The 17,249-nt window shown below is 46.4% G+C and overlaps 1 protein-coding gene across 1 annotated transcript in view; it reads right to left on the bottom strand.

The window, feature by feature from the left end:
• Window positions 1-17,249, bottom strand: part of LOC311136393 (peripheral-type benzodiazepine receptor-associated protein 1-like) — a 204,764-nt gene that overhangs the window by 20,451 nt on the left and 167,064 nt on the right. Inside the window, exons 15-22 of the mRNA XM_084170490.1 lie at window positions 15,771-15,988; window positions 7,493-7,599; window positions 7,165-7,274; window positions 5,741-6,658; window positions 5,362-5,513; window positions 4,269-5,000; window positions 2,905-3,246; window positions 1,004-1,156 (exon numbers count right to left, since the gene is read on the bottom strand). Coding sequence (XP_084026616.1) covers window positions 1,004-1,156; window positions 2,905-3,246; window positions 4,269-5,000; window positions 5,362-5,513; window positions 5,741-6,658; window positions 7,165-7,274; window positions 7,493-7,599; window positions 15,771-15,988 — 2,732 coding nt within the window. The remainder of the gene's footprint in view (window positions 1-1,003; window positions 1,157-2,904; window positions 3,247-4,268; window positions 5,001-5,361; window positions 5,514-5,740; window positions 6,659-7,164; window positions 7,275-7,492; window positions 7,600-15,770; window positions 15,989-17,249) is intronic.

Here is a 17,249-nt window from a genome sequence, read left to right as displayed (position 1 = left end):
CAGTCCCATACTCAATGTCGATCTCTGCTACCGAGCCCACAGGGGACTTGACCGTCCGAACGGTCTTGCTGACTAGGTAAGAGTGTGGTGCGTGGCCGGTGGCCTGGGACGTTAACGCTGCGACCGCCATCTGACTCCGTAGCAAGGCTTCTCGTCTGAGCCTGTCCCCCAGCCCGCCTACCAAGGAAACTGTCTCCACCCCGCTCCTTCCCCCAACCTGGTGGGCCTTCTGGGGGGCCCGACGCACCCACGTCTCCCTACTGGGCCCGAGGACCAGCTCCCCCTCCTCAGGGTAGCTGACGCTGTCTACTGTGTCTGCGTAGTGGACCCTGTGCTGGGGCCGGGCCCTGACAACAGCACCACCACTGTGTCTGGGTAAAGGCTCTTTGGCTTCGGCTCTGCTGCTGTGGTGGGGCTGGGGTTGGTGTCGGGGGCTGTGGTAGTGGGGGTCATCGGGGTGGAGGTGTGTGCGGCTGGGCCTGGCTTGGGACTGTCTGCGGTGGCGACGGTGATTATAGTCCTCGTCCACGCTGTTGTCCTCTTCATCAGTGACCTCTGGGATGCTGAACAGGTGCTTGTTGTGGTGATGATGACCGTGATGGTAGTCGTAGGCCTGAGTCTGGGCCTGAGGAGGAAGCTTCAGGATCCTCTCCAGAATCTCCTCGTCACTGTCCGGCACCTCCCACTGGTCTGGCTACAGGGGTCATGGGTCAAGGGTCACAGAGGAGCGGGTGTAACAGGTTGAAGGTAGGAGGTTGGATGTAGGAGATGGAGATAGGAGGTCAGGAAGGAGGTGGATGTGAGCAGGTTGGGCAGGGCACGTGGCATAAGGTAGGGGTGAAGTGTAACATACAAAGGAGAGGTGTACAAAAAAATAAAAAAAGAATCAAAACGGTGAGTGAATTCAAGAATGAAAGAGGGAAAGTGAAGCAAACGTAACAAAAACAGAGGCTGTCCTCCTCAGAAAGATCAGTCAAATCAAGTATGTGTTGTGAGTTTTTACCCTGTCGGCTCCTGTGGTGTACCCCCGGGCCAGGGTGGGTCCAGGGGGGTCTGAGTACATTTCCTCCTCTTCCTCCAGGATATCCGACAGGTCCGAGCCCCTATTGCTCTCTGCTGCACGGTACGGAGGCTCCACCAGGCCACCAGCATAACCCTGACACACAGAACACAACCACACAGCACAACAGGACAGGCTAAGAGCATGTGGAATAACCAATCACGTCATAGCCTATATCTAATCCATATAAAACATACAAATCTACCTTTAGAGTTGATATTTTTGATTGGTATTCATTTTTTGCTGCCAATACGAGTGAAACGTAAATTGATTAGGTCAATCCTCCAAATGATAATTTTCATAGTAGGACATTTTACTATGAACGTTGGTATATGTTGGTATTCTGCCTCTATCCTCAATGCTCTCTAGTCCAGGAGTTCCCAAACTTTTTTGGCCCATGACCCCATTTTGATATCTGAAAATTCTTGCGACCCCAACCATGTGAAATAAATTATGTAATTACAGCCAAAGTTAACTTTTTTATTTGGGGCTACGGCAGTCAATTGCAAATTAGTCTGACATAATTTCTCTTTTCTAACTACCACTAATGAGATGGGTGTGCTTGACACGGGTCACGTCGGAACTTCTCAAAGTCAGGGGGCGTGGTCGACAGTGCGCCCCTCATCTCTGCTGTCACATCCAACCTGGACCGATATTTGGTTTTAATGCAGACGAGAGCACTGAATCCAGCTTCACACAGATATGAGCTGGCGAAGGGTGCAATGAGTTTTAGTGCTCGGAGGGAGACAGCACAGTATTCCCTTTGTGTCAGGAACCAAAACTCCTCTTTAGTGACCTGTAAATGCGTTGTCTGCAGCATTCGGTACCCATGACAGCTCGATCAGTTGTTTGATTTCATTTACCGGCATGTCAACTGAGCCAGGATCACAGTCAAACGGATTGGGAAGCAGGTCCCAAAGTGCTCTTCCAAGCGTTGGAGGTGCGCAGCCATCACTTGTGTGGGACACTTACTGATCCTGTTTTCTGTTAGAAACATGCACAGCCGAGGGAAGGGGACATGGTTCGCTTTTGAAAGACTCTCTCCAATAAGAATTATTTCCTATCTGACAAAGGTATTGATGTGAGTTTCTGTGCCTCTGCCTCCCAACACATTATTTTCACCATATCAATTGTGTCCAGTAATATCAAAGTCTCTGCAATAGTGTGTGGTTTCATATCGTAGCAGGCCTATCCATTCACTGTGGAATGATTCAAGTGCAATGGTCAAGTACGGCCTTTTCCCATGAGCTAAGGGCGCTCTCCGGTTGAATTTTATCTTTTAGATTTGAATAATTTTGATTTTGATTTTTAAGGTTAACCACTTTACAATGATTTTGAGATACAAAGACGATTTTATAATATATATAAAACACTATATATTTTGTAAAAAAAACAACAACAGGATTTTGGAAATTCTCCCGCGACCCCATTTCATATCAGGTGACCCCACATGGGGTCGTGACCCCTAGTTTGGGAACCGCTGCTCTAGTCTAAAGCACCATGTTGATAAATACGAGGTAATGATCCCACAGCCTTTCCTAGACCTGGAGGAGTTACTGGTTCATCTAATCAAGTGGTGAGGCTGGGTGAGGCTGGGTGATGTTGGTACTCTTCAACCTGTGTGTGAGGGCATGGCCACCCCACTCTCCAAGAGTTTATTTCTGTAATGAACATCATCAGAGGATTAAAGCACAGAGTACTAGCCAATGTGAGGGGAACATTGGAACAATAAAGAATACATCAGAGTTGCCGTGCAATTGCATCTGCCCAGGAAACTGGCAATGATATTTAATGTGCCATATTCAAAAAAAGCACGGTCAGTACTAACTAACTAACCAACCAACCTGTGGCTGCCTGCTGAAGCCTGGGTCCTGCTCCTGCCTGAGGAACTCCTCCATGGACACCAGGCGTGCGGTCGACCTCTCCATGGAGTAGTCTGGTTCTGACTCCAGGGGAGAGGGGGCTTTGGGGGGCCGGAGAGAGTGTCTGTCCTGGGGTGAGGTAGGGCAGGGCTCAGGGGTTGAAAGGTTTGCACGGGAGTAGTCCTCCACGGGGAGAAAGTCTGTGATGGACATGCCGGGACGGGGAGCTCCGGGGCTTTCTGTGACTGCTCTGCTCTGCTCCATGGCTGCTGCTGGGACTGGGCCTGGGACTGGACTCTGGGTGGGGGGCAGGGCTGCATTGACCTGGAGAACATACAACATACACTTAGTTAAAATAGTTACAATAATGTAGACTAGATAATAACATACCTATATATTCAAGAGCAGTTGCAGGGCTCCCGCCTGTGAACATTTAGTCGCATTTTGCGACTCTTAGACTTGGCTGTGCGAGTAAAATGTTTGATTGGTCACATCGGTGCGAACTGCAAATTCAAGCTGGTCACTTCACTCAAAACATTTTATTTTGAGGCAGCTAAAAGCATGATTTGAAAGAACAGTAGCCTAAAGTGCATTATTTTCCTGCATGAAAGTGTCTGCCCTGCCCCTGTGTCTGTTTCTCCCTTTGTGCTGAGTAGGCTAGGGGCAGAGGGGGAGGGAGAGAAAAATTATTGCAACATTTATAAAATGCAATTGCGGCAAAATAAACAGTTTGAAAGCTGTCGTGCCTGTTGGTGAGAGGCGGGTCTCAGCTTTCTGCAGGTATTACATGTGTTTCTCAACTCTCAACATCGACCGTTTGAGCACCGTTTTTAACCAAAGTATCTGGTAGGCTATGGCTTTGAGATACGGGAAGCGCACATCTGCCATTTGCGGTGACTGCATAGGCTATAGACATAAATGCTGCACAGTTTTTAGGACATTACATTTACTATTACATTCATCAATTACACGGCTAACAAGCAACATATTATATTTAGCAATCTACCTAATGCATTTTGAGTTTCCACTTCCTCAGATGGTGAATTAGCCCCAAATAAATTATCTTATGTGATATTTAATTTGTACACACAAAATATCTAGCTAAGCAAATTAATCTCTACTGAACAAAATAAATGTGCAATTCTAGAGCCCTACATTGAGAGTAAAATATAGCAACAATAGCATCATTGTCAACCCAAAATTCATGACAATCACTGATTTAGGTTACACATAAAAATAGTGGCACCAGTGACACCAGGGGAAAAAGTAAGTCTGGAGCCATGAGGTGAGTTCTAGAGTTCTAGATGAGAGATTTAGAGCAGGTGTTGTAGCATTATTGTAAGTACCGTTGTGTTGATGTGAGAGGCTGGTGGTAGCATGGCCTGATAGGCTGGTTGTATTGGTGGTGACGTCATAGCCTCATAGGCTGACGGTACTGATGGCAACTTGGCCTGATAGTTTGGTGCTACTGGAGGTGACATGGTGGCCTCATGCACTGCCAAGGCGTCCTGAGGGGGGGCAGGAGACTTTGCTAAGGGGTTGGCCCAGGCCTCCGCGTATGAGGCAGGGCGCGGCGAGGAGGCCTCTGTGTGGAGGGTGTGGACTGGGGGAGAGTTGGCAGAGGGCAGCCCCCCGTTGGGGACCATGGTGTGTGCATCTAGCGGCGGCGAGGCCATGGCGTAGGGTAGCGTGGAGACTTTGGCAGCTGAGTTCCCATAGGATGGGGATTGGGGCTGGACGGGTGGTGACGAAGACAGGAAGGGGGGTGACTGGTGGACGGGTGGCGACTGGTGGACAGGGGGTGACTGGTAGGGTGGTGACTGGTGAATGGAGGGCGACTGGTGCACTGGGGTTGACTGGTCGACGGGGGGTGACGAGCAGCAAGGGGCGGAGGTAGCCGAGGCCTTGCCCGTCATGATGGCGGCTAGCTTGGCGGGCACGTTGACTGGCACAGAGTCGGTGGACTCGCCGTGGGCGGACATGGTGCGCACGGTGAGCTGGTGGGCCGCCGTAAGGGACTGGATTTGAGACGGACCCATCAGGGCACTGCCTGCCGTAGGGGATGACACCTCCAACACCTAGGGTATGACAGGAGAGGAGATGGGTAGTGTCAGCAGCACAGATATACACTCTCTACACACACAATCCTCACAGCAAAATACTCACACAGAGACATAAAACACTTGTGACTTAAAGGATACAAAAGTCAGCGGCATACGACAAGGCATCATCACAGATACTGTTCACAGCCCGAGCTGAAGCACTGCAAATACTGTGGCACACTTAAACACACACCAGCGTCTTGAGGAAGAGAGCAACACAGACTCAATGGGCCTTTAGAGCACAGAACCTCTCTGAAAACACTGACAGACATCCAAAACCTTAAACACTCTGCTCTGTTTCCAGTGCATTCAGGTCCAGAAACACTACAGTTCTTGCCTTTTTCTTGTCAGCGTAGATGGTGTATCCGGTGACGCGGACTCCGTTGGAGGTCCCAGCAGCATCGATGGTGACAGGCAGCCAGCTGATGAGGGCGATGCCCGGGGAGGGCCCCTGCTCCAGCTGCACGTCCAGAGGAGCATCAGGGGGGCCTGGGAGAGGAGGTTATAAACATTAGAAGACAAGCAAATCTTAGGTTTTAAACAGACCCCTGATTTAATTCGTCCTCACTAATCAGGGCCTGTTTTAAAGACCTGGGAACACCAGGTGAGTGGAATCTATTTTCGTGTAACAAATTAAACCAGCAGTTCTTCAGCCCTTCATACTCGGATTTGAGTACGGTATCTCCAGTATCTCTCTACCCTGTTTGCTCACGTACCTGCGGCCAGCATGGTAAAGGTAGTTGTGGCAGTCTTGTGTTCCCGTCTCTCCAGGGGCAGCTCCCAGGGGGTTTGGTGCGGCCGAGCCTCCACTTTGACTGTGTAGTGCAGGCTGGGCGTAAGGTTACTGAGGCACAGCGAGTAGCTGCCAGCCTTCACCAGCTCCATCTCCTCCTCGTTCAAGGACACAATGTGCACATAGTTACTGTTGCTGGGCAGCCAGGCCAGGCTGGCCGAGGTGGCGGTGACCCGGTCGACTCTGAGCTGGGTGGGCGCCACACATACATCCCTGCCCACCAGCATGGAGCAACGGAGCTGGTCCGAGCTGCCGCGCTCCGTCAGGCTCTGTACAGACACCCGGTAGGCCTTGAGATTGACGTCTAGTCTCTCTAGGACAGCTTTAGTCTGGGAGCCGAAGGGCACGTTGAGCCTCAGCTCCTGGTCCACGTACACATTGTAGCTCCACACGTTGCCCCAGCCCGCCGGCACCAGCGGCCCATCCCAGCCGATGATGATGCTCTTGGCCAACTGCTTGATGAGGGTGAGCTTGCGCGGGTAAGGCACAGTGTCCACCCCCACCTCCAGGTCTAGGTCCAGGCCGTTGGTGAGGGGGGCTGGGGAGAGGAGGGGTCGGAGGGAGGGGTCGGAGGGAGCCAGGACCTGCTCCCCTGAGGGGAAAGAGACGGAGAGAGGACCTGAGGCGGAGGCTGCAGACGTAGGGTCGGTCCTCTCAGAGGTACTTGGGCCCCCCAGGCGGAGGTGGTGCTGGTGGCTGGCTCTGTGCAGGCTGCTGTCCAGCAAGGAGTTGTGGGATATGTCAGTGCCCTCTGCAACGTGGGCGCTCATCATGTCGTCGTCTGAGACGCGCTCCACAAAGTTGGAGGGGACCAGCCCTCTCCGCCCGTCCATCAGCTCTCCTGCAGGGGGACACAGAGAGAGAGAGAGAGACTTGTGTTTGGATGTCATCACAGATACTAAAAACTTTGACCGTGTTAAAATGTCAGTGTTCAAATGGTAACTTTCAGTGTAAAAAATGTAACTTTATAAAACTTCTATGAAATTAAAGCGGCAATCAGCAGTAGAAACAATAACAAAGTGTAATCCCCACCCCTGTTTTGGTAAAATGATGAGGGATGGGGTTGGAGAAATGTAACCACTCAAATTCAAATTCAGACTGACCATCCATGATATCAAAATGAATGTTGAACCATGTTTTGAGGCTATATAGTATTTGTTTACAAACATTGGAGTAAAACAACCTTATATTTTGGGTTTTGATGGAGCACGACCGTTGAACTAAGCTCATGAGGCATATATATGTTATATTCTTCAAGAATCAATGTTTTCATATCATTCATGTATAAGTCCAAAAATGGATGTAGCAACTGCTGATTGCCCCTTTAAGGTTTTGGAGAAGGCTCACCTTCATAGAAGCCGTCGTCATCCATACCGCCATACACATAGATGTACTCCCCAGCGGTGAGTGGTAGCTCCACCTCTGGGTTATCATTTGGACCATCATAGGGGTTATAGCTGGAGAAAAATAAAGCCACATTATCAACACTAATGTATTAGAAACATAACCCATCTCATCGTATTGTTAAAGTTGAATACTGAGATAGAAAAAACGATAACATTCTTTCTGAAAAGAAAAATATAAACATAACTGGTCTCCAATTCAATCTACTAAATACCGCCACTATAGTGACGGCATACTGCTGCTTTGGCCAAATCTGTCTGCCAGTCCTTACCTGTATCTGGCGATGAATACCTGTAGCTTGGCGGCTCCTCTGGGAGCGGTGTATGGTGCTGGGGACACATCAATGTCCAACTCCTCCACTTCACTGGCCGTGTCAACCTGAGAACATGACAGTCAACAATGAGGCCACTGGAAACCTGTTGTACTGTGTGGCTCAGTTGGTAAGAGCTTGGTGTGAGCAATGTCAATTCCTGCAGGGTTTTGTCAATTCCTAGCAATGTCCATTCCTAGCCAGGTTAAATTCTCACAGGATCACATATTCATACTAAAAATGTAAAGTGGCTTTGGATAAAAGCGCCTGCTTAGTGGTATATATCATTTTTATTGGAACCTTGAGCTGCCAGCAGGTCAAAATCTTCCCAACCCCCGGCTGGATCAATGCCTCCTGAATAGTAGAAGGCCAGGGCCACACGCAGGATATCATGTTTTTCTGGAATTGACTTCCTCCCTCAGAGATTGTGCAATGAGATTTATGTATAACGTGGGCAGTGGGCACAATTCACAGTGGATTGGGACACTGGCCACTAACAAGCTGCTTATACGGAATGTTCTCTTCTCTGAAAATGCTCCCTTTAATACCACATAGCATCAGCTTAATGATCTGACTGCCTATGATTTCCTCTGGCTATGGTGAATACTGTAGGCGAGGGGTAGGCAACTAGATTCAGCCACGAGCCGTTTTTTTTCCCGGAACATGACTATAATCAGGTAAGATGAGGGAGGAGGGGTGAGTCTCTTTGTTAACAGCAGCCGGTGCACGATCTCCAATGTTAAGGAAGTCTCACATTTTTGCTCACCCGAGGTAGAATACCTCATGATAAGCTGTAGACCATACTATTTACCAAGAGAGTTTTCATCTATATTTTTCATAGCCGTCTATTTACCACCACAAACCGATGCTGGCTCTAAGACCGCACTCAACGAGCTGTAGAAGCCCATAAGCAAACAAGAAAATGCACACCCAGATGTACTCCCGAGTGGCGCAGTGGTCTAAGGGGAAATACGAGCAGGATGTTATATTGCGGCAAACACAACATTACAGTTTGATCCTAATTTGGCTAAGAAAATGGCTCAGAATGAAACAAAATCCTGGCGAACTGGTTTAAGTTTTGAACAGGCTGTATTGCAGCAATTACCAAGAAAGGCTACTGTACCCAATAAATGACAACAATAGGCTAATGATATTTATTTTACAACAGGCATACTTACAGTGCATTCGGAAAGTATTCAGACCCCTTGACCTTTTCCACATTTTGTTACCTTTTTCTAAAATTGATTAAATCCATAATGACAAAGCAAAAACAGGTTTGTAGAAATTTTTGCAAATGTATAAAAAAAGAAAAACTGAAACTTCACATTTACATAAGTATTCAGACCCTTGACTCAGTACTTTATTGAAGCACCTTTGGTAGCGATTACAGCCTCGAGTCTTCTTGGGTATGACGCTACAAGCTTGGCTCACCTGTATTTGGGGAGTTTCTCCCATTCCTCTCTGCAGATCCTCTAAAGCTCTGTCAGGTTGGATGGGGAGTTTTGCTGCGCAGCTTTTTCAGGTCCTCCAGAGCTGTTCGATCGGGTTCAAGTCCGGCTCTAGCTGGGCCACTCAAGGACATTCAGAGACTTGTCCCAAAGCCACTCCTGCGTTGTCTTGGCTGTGTGCTTAGGGTCGTTGTCCTGTTGGAAGGTGAACCTTCACCCCAGTCTCAGGTCCTGAGCGCTCTGGAGCGGATTTTCATCAAGGATCTCTCTATACTTTGCTCCGTTCATCTTTCCCTCGATCCTGAGTTGTCTCCCAGTCCCTGCCGTTAAAAAACATCCCCACAGCATGATGCTGCCACTATCATGCTTCACCATAGGGATGGTGCCAGGTTTCCTCCAGACGTGACGCTTGGCATTCAGGCCAAAGAGTTCAATCTTGGTTTCATCAGACCAGAGAATCTTGTTTCTCATGGTCTGAGAGTCCTTTAGGTGCCTTTTGGCAAACTCCAAGCGGGCTGACATGTGTATTTTACTGAGGAGTGGCTTCCGTCTGGCTACTCTACCATAAAGGCCTGATTGGTGGAGTGCTGCAGAGATGGTTGTCCTTCTGGAAGGTTCTACCATCTCCACAGAGGAACTCTGGAGCTCTGTCAGAGTGACCATCGGGTTCTTGGTCACCTCCCTGACCAAGACCCTTCTCTCCTGATTGCTCAGTTTGGCCGGGCGGCCAGCTCTAGAAAGAGTCTTTGTGGTTCCAAACTTCTTCCATTTAAGAATGGTGGAGGCCACTGTGTTCTTGGGGACATTCAATGCTGCAGACATTTTTTTGTACCCTTCCGCAGATCTGTGCCTCGTCACAATCATGTCTCGGAGCTCTACGGACAATTCCTTCGATCTCATGGCTTGGTTTTTGCTCTGCCATGCACTGTCAACTGTGGGACCTTATATAGACAGGTGTGTGCCTTTCCAAATGATGTCCAATCAATTGAATGTATCACAGGTGGACTCCAATCAAGTTGTAGAAACATCTCAAGGATGATCAATGGAAACAGGATCCACCTGAGCTCAATTTCAGTCTCATAGCAAAGGGTCTGAATACTTATGTAAATAAGGTATTTCTGTTTTTTATTTTTAATAAATGTGCAAACATTTATACAAATCTGTTTTCGCTTTGTCATTATAGAGTATTGTGTGCAGTAGATTGATAAGGAAAAACAATAATTTAATCCATTTTAGATTTAAGGCTGTAAGGTAACAAAATGAGAAAAAAGTCAAGGGATCTGAATACTTTCCAAATGCACTGTATAACCTTCAGTTGAAGTCAGAAGTTTACATACACTTAGGTTGGAGTCATTAAAACTCGTTTTTCAACCACTCCACAAATTTCTTGTTAACAAACTATAGTTTTTTGGCAAGTCGGTTAGGACATCTACATGCATGGTGCAGAAGCGTGAAATCGGGATGTATGATATGCCGCCCCGGACAATTTGGCTGGCTACAATTGTATTTATTGGCTTTTAATAAATTTTATCGGCCAAAAGACGGCAATTTCTGGCTAACGGAAACACCGGTCCAATGTTACATATAATTTGAGCTGCGTGCACCACAAGCAAATTCATTGTATCATTTCATTTTGCCTGTAAGAACCATGATGAGCACGGGCATGTCTGATTTGCTGTAGCGCAGACTCTGACTCTGAGTAGCCTTCCATCAGCCTACCAAAGGTTGCATGCACCTTAGCAGAAAACTGTATGTCCGGTAGTCGCGGGCTGTCAATGAGTAGCTTGCAATTGAGAAATAATCAGTAGGCCTAATATTACATGATTAAATCTGTGAAATAATTTTCCTCCCCAAGCTGTTTACAGGCATTTAACGCCATTCTGCATTTTTGCCATCTATTTTTCCAACTTCAATCAGTTAAATCACATTGTTAAAATGTTTTCATTCAGTTACAAAAGTAACAGTCCTGGCTGAGCCCCATATGAGAGCGCACCATGGCCACTTCAGGGTTACAATGTAGCCAAGCTGCGTCTGTATGCGCCTATGCGCCAAATGAAAAAGGATATTTGTGTCTCGATAAAACAGTTCCAGTCGCTTATAAGAGATGACGCTACGACCTCCGACAAGCCATCAAACAGGCAAAGCGTCAATACAGGACTAAGATCGAATCCTACTACGCCGGCTCTGACGCTCATCGGATGTGGCAGGGCTTGCAAACTATCACGGCTAACAAAGGGAAACCCAGCCGCGAACTGAGCAGTGACGCAAGCCTACCAGACAAGCTAAATGCCTTCTATGCTTGCTTCGAGGCAAGCAACACTGAGCCATGCATGAGAGCCCCAGCTGATCTGGATGACTGTGTGATCTCGCTCTCAGTAGCCGATGTGAGTAAGACCTTTAAACTGGTTAACATTCACAAGGCCGCGGGGCCAGACGGATTACCAGGACGTGTACTCAGAGCATGTGCTGACCAGCTGGCAAGTTACTTCACTGACATTTTCAACCTCTCCATGACCCAGTCAAGCAGACCACCATAGTCCCTGTGCCCAAGAACGGCAAGGTAAGCTATCTAAATGACTATCGCCCCGTAGCACACATCTGTAGCCATGAAATGCTTTGAAAGGTTGGTCATGGCTCACATCAACACCATCATCCCACCTGAAGAAGAGGAATACCTATGTGAGAATGCTGTTCATCGACTGCAGCTCAGCGTTCAACACCATAGTGCCCTCCAAGTTCATCACTAAGCTTAGGACTCTGGGTCTGAACACCTCCTTCTGCAACTGAATCCTGGACTTCCTGACGGGCCGACCCCAGGTGGTGAGGGTAGGCAACAACACCTCCAGCACGCTGACCCTCAACATGCGGGCCCCTTAGGGGTGCGTGCTTAGTCCCCTCCTGTACTCTCTGTTCACCCACGACTGCGTGGACACGCACGACTCCAACACCATCATTAAGTTTGCTGATGACACGACGGTTGTAGGACTGAACAACAACGACGATGAGACAGCCTATAGGAGGACAGTGACAACAACCTCTCCCTCAACGTCAGCAAGACAAAGGAGCTGATTGTGGACTACAGGAAACGGAGGGCTGAGCACGCCCCCATCCACATCGATGGGGCTCTAGTGGTCAAGAGCTTCAAGTTCCTCGGTGTCCACATCACTATGGAATTAACTCGGTGCACACACAACAACACAGTCATGAAGAAGGCACGACAACAAATCTTGCCCCTCAGGAGGCTGAAAAGATTTGGCATGGGTCCTCAGATCCTCAAAAAGTTACACAGCTGCACCATTGAAAGCATCTTGACTGGCTGCATCATTTCACATTCCTTATATTAAGCAAACCAGACGGCACCATTTTCTTATTTTAAGGATAGCCAGGGGCACACTCCAACACAGACATCATTTACAAACGAAGCATTTGTGTTTAGTGAGTCAATCAGATCAGAGGCAGTAGGGATGACCAGGGATGTTCTCTTTGGAAGTCCATGAATTGGACCATTTTCTTGTCCTGCTAAACATTCGAAATGTAACTTTTGGGTGTCAGGGAAAATGTTTGGAGTAAAAAGTACAATCTTTTTTTTAGGAATGTAATGAAGTAAAAGTTGCCAAGAATATAAATAGTAAAGTACAGATACCCCAAAAAACTACTTTATAGTATTTTTACTTAAGTACTTTACACCACTGCAGCCACCCAAGTCATAGACTGTTCTCTTTGCTACCGCACGGCAAGCATTACCGATGCACCAAGTCTGGAACCAACAGGACCCTGAACAGCTTCTGACCCTTTTTGCACTAACTCTTTTGACTCACATACACTGCTGCTACTGTTTATTATTTATCCTGTTGCCTAGTCACTTTACCCGTACCTATATGTATATAGAGTATCTACCTCAATTACCTCGTACTCCTGCACATTGACTCGGTACTGGTACTCCGTGTAAATAGAAAAATTATCGTTACTCATTGTGTATTTATTCCTTGTGTTATTATTATTATTATTTAATAATTTTCTCTCTGCATTGTTGGGAAGGGCCTGTAAGTAAGCATTTCACTGTTAGTCTGCTAAATGACTCAAATGTGAATGTAAATGTAGCCTACACCTATTGTTTATGAAGCATGTGACAAATAACATTTTGACTTGATAATCATTTGTACACTGCAAATCGACCACAAGTAAATGTATTTGAAAAAGAACAATCATTTTATACCTTGATTGAGCTATATTGCATGCTATACACACAAGAGATTTTGTTTAACAAGTAATAAAAACAAATCTAAAAAAAGATATGGGTTAAAAGTATTTGATCCACTGTTTTCAATACTCCAGCACCCTCCCCTTATGAGGATAACAACGCTGAGCCTTTTTCTCAAATGTTTTATGAGATTGGAGAACACATTGGGAGGGATCTTAGACCATTCCTCCATACATAATTTTTCCAGATCCTTGTTATCCTTCATCTGCACTTATGGACTGCCCTCTTCAATTCAAACCACAGGTTTTCAATGGGGTTCAAGTCCGGAGACTGAGATGGACATAGCAAAATGATTGATTTTGTGGTCAATTAACCATTTTGAGGGGGATTTTAATGTGTGCTTGGGGAAATTGTCTTGCTGGAAGATACACATGCAGCCAAGTTTCAGCCTCCTGGCAGAGGCAACCAGCTTTTTGGCAAAAATGTCCTGGTACTTGGTAAAGTTCATGATGCCTTTGACCTTAACAAGGGCCCCAGGACCAGTGGAAGCAAAATAGCCCCATAACCATCAAAGATCCACCACCATATTTTACAGTTGGGATGAGGTATTTTCTGCATATGCATTGTTCTTTCGAAGGCCAAACCCACCACTGGTGTGCGTGGCCAAAGACCTTTATTTTCGTGTCATATTGTATGACCATTTTTAACAGGGTCGTGGCTGTTTGAGAAGGTTTGAATCCTAAGCAACCTGCATTCACTTTGTTTGAAGTACTAGACCAACATAGCAACTGTAGTAAGTCAAAGCTGTGTGCTGGAAAACCTTGGTAGAGCATGGGAGGAGTAGGCATTGTGGTGCTCGTGAATTTCCTATATTTTTCGGCTTCAGACCAATGCCTACTTCTAACTTAAAAAATATTTTTTAGTTTTTAATACATATAGCTCAGTATCTGTATTACTTTATCTTTTTATCTGTTATCTTTTTTGCTCTTCTTTATCAAGGGATCCAATCATTTTGAACCCCACTGTACGTCTCTCTGTATTCATGGGAATACTTGGGAACAGATTTCATAAATACAAATATTTTGGGAATTCATTCCTGGTGATTTTTGTCTTTTTTGACCCAAAAATAAAATTCCCCAAAATATTTTTTTGGAGGGCCCCAAAAAATCAATTGCAGGACGGTTTTGGCCCATTGGCCACCTGTTGACCCCTGCTGTAGGCCGACACAAACATACAAACATTCGCTGCCAGTCGGACGAAATGGAACCCTATTCCCTATAGGCTTTATTGCACTACATCCCTATACATAGTGCACTACTTTGATAGGGTTGCTAGGGTTCAGATACACGCACACACATATACACACACACTGCTACAAACGTTGAGCGTGTTTTGTTTGTCGACTGGCCATATGTCTAATTATAGGGTCTGAATGATACATTAGGCGTAAATAATAAGTAACTGCCATCATTTTTATTGCTCCCTGCCAGCAAAAAACATTTTAAGGATAATCACTTACAACTACTACAACCTTAATAATCCACAGCAGTGGGATTATCTCACTAAATATGAGCTTTAGAGAGCTAGCTGCTGCTGGTGCTGCCTGTCCTGGCCGGTTGGTTTAGATGGATGAGAGGGAGGGAGGCTAGAGACCCACTACAGAGAGACTTAGACTGGCTGGGGCACGCAGGACTAACAAACAGCCGGACACCGGGTGAGGGAGAACTCAGCTGCTTTAAAAACATGGAAGAAATGGTTTAAAAGCCCAACCCAAAAGGGTCTTATCGTTTTGCATTCTATAATAAGTGCTGCGTTTGTCTTTGGCCAGTGCGCTACATGACAGTGCCACGTGAGAGAGACAGAGAAAGATTAAGGCTCAAAGCTGGACACTGTATGAAAGTAGAGTTAGACCACCCAACCTCAACAGGGTCCTATTGTCTTATCTCTAACAATGTATGTGTTGTATTTGCCTTGATTTGTTTAAGCCTAGGCGGTGAGATGGCACAGTCAGTACAGTGTTGAGAGACAGATAGAAAGGCTAATGACGTTTTTAAATCCATGAGGTCTGACGTGCAAATCCATAGGAATGACGGTGTCATTTTGTAATCTCAACAAGCAATCTGTCCTAACCATAGAGTTGAAAAGGAGGAGACAATCCATACGAGTGGTTTGACCTTGAGGAATATTTGAACCCAATTATTTGAAAATAGCATTGCAGTTAAAAATATCTTCATCTCATTGTGTAGAAGATGATTGTGTGTATCGCTAGTAGATACCCATAGACTTCCAGTCATTGCGCTAACGCTAGTTAGCATTGGCTCGCGAAACTACCTCTGATTTCCTACATACTGGAAAAATACATACAAATGGTATCCACAAGTTCATCTGACTCTGGGGAAGTAGATAAAGGGCCTTATTGCCAAAATCCCGAAGTATCCCGATCTGAAATTGTCATCTAGTCCTACCGTTAGTGAGATTACTATACTATGTTTTTAAGTTGAACTGGAAACTCCACATATGAATTAAGTAGTGACTTTCCCTATGCAATAAGTAGGGATTCAACGATGCGAAACACTGGTGGAGCTCTCACCTCGTGTGGCGTGGGGCTAGTCCTGCGTGGGCTGTGATGGGGGCTGTGGTGGGACTCGGCGGACTTGGGGGAGAGGTGGGTGGTGTCAGAGACAGACTTGGGGGCGCTGGAGGTCTTGGTCAGGCTGATGGTGGGTAGCTCACGGTGCTTAGTGGTGGGGGAACGTGTGAGACCTGCAGCGTAAGGGGTGGCCCCCATCCGGAGAGTTGCTGCCACATCTACAGGGAGGAGGAAGATACTTCATTATTTTATTTTTTATTTAACCTTTATTTAACCAGGTAAACCAGTTGAGAACAAGTTCTCATTTACAACTGCGACCTGGCCAAGATAAAGCAAAGCAGTGCGATAAAAACAACAACACAGAGTTACATATGGGGTAAAACAAAACAAAGTCAAAAATACAACAGAAATACATATAATATACAGTGTGTGCAAATTTAGCAAGTTATGGAGGTAAGGCAATAAAATAGGCTATAGTGCAAAATAATTACAATTAGTATTAACACTGGAATGATAGATGTGCAAGAGATGATGTGCAAATAGAGATACTGGGGTACAAATGAGCAAAATAAATAACAATATAGGGATGAGGTAGTTGGGCGGGCTAATTTCAGATGGGCTGTGTACAGGTGCAGTGACAACTGATGCTTAAAGTTAGTGAGGGAGATATGAGCAAACAAACATCTCTTTTCTTTTTTCATGTTTACTGGAAAGGATAGTGAGAGAGTGACAGGAAAGGTAGGAGGAGAAAGTGTGCTAGAAGAGCAGTGGGTCGGATTGGAACACATGTGAGCACCGGTACACGTGTTCTGGAGGCAGTGGCCTAGACTGCTGGACCACCTCAGGCTACAAATATACACATTTCTAACCCCTCTCTTCTGTGACCTGTTTTGTAGTTATCTAATTGGGGAGTTGGTGTTCTATGACACATCTATGGTTATCTAGGTGGAGGGTAGTAGTGCTCAGGTCTCTCTCTCCTCTATGACCTGCTTGTAGTTAGCTAGGTGAAAGGCTGTTATGTGGTTGGTGGTGTGCAGGTTGCAGGGTGATCTGTAGGATGTGAAGGTTGTGAAGGCAGGCCCAGGTCGTCCCAGGCTGATTAAACAGTGGAGTGGAGGGAGTATCACTCACTGTTGTTTACCCACGTCTGTTTGTGTGTGTTTGTGACCTGTGTGTGAGAGGGATTGTATATGTGTGTCATCAGTCATACAGCCACTCACTGCAAGCCAACCAAACCAAACGAAGTGACTGTGAATATGTGGGTCATTACAATGAACCTAACAGTGATTTCAGGTACCAAGTTACTCAACCAAGACCAGGAAAGGGAGTGAGAGTGCTCATGGTAGCAGTAACAGTGACAGTCTCAATGACCCAAGATCTCTAGGAAAAGTAGCAGTACATGGTAGCGAGGGGTCCTAGGGGAGAGTATCTCTCTCCTCCAGACTCCAGAAGGCCATATCATCACCCAGAGAGTTCAAA

The sequence above is a fragment of the Coregonus lavaretus genome, assembly GCF_964263955.1.
Source record: "Coregonus lavaretus genome assembly, chromosome: 10".
Classification (NCBI taxonomy): domain Eukaryota; kingdom Metazoa; phylum Chordata; class Actinopteri; order Salmoniformes; family Salmonidae; genus Coregonus; species Coregonus lavaretus.
Note: the sequence above shows the minus strand (reverse complement) of the source record. Positions and strands in the feature narration are given on the sequence as shown.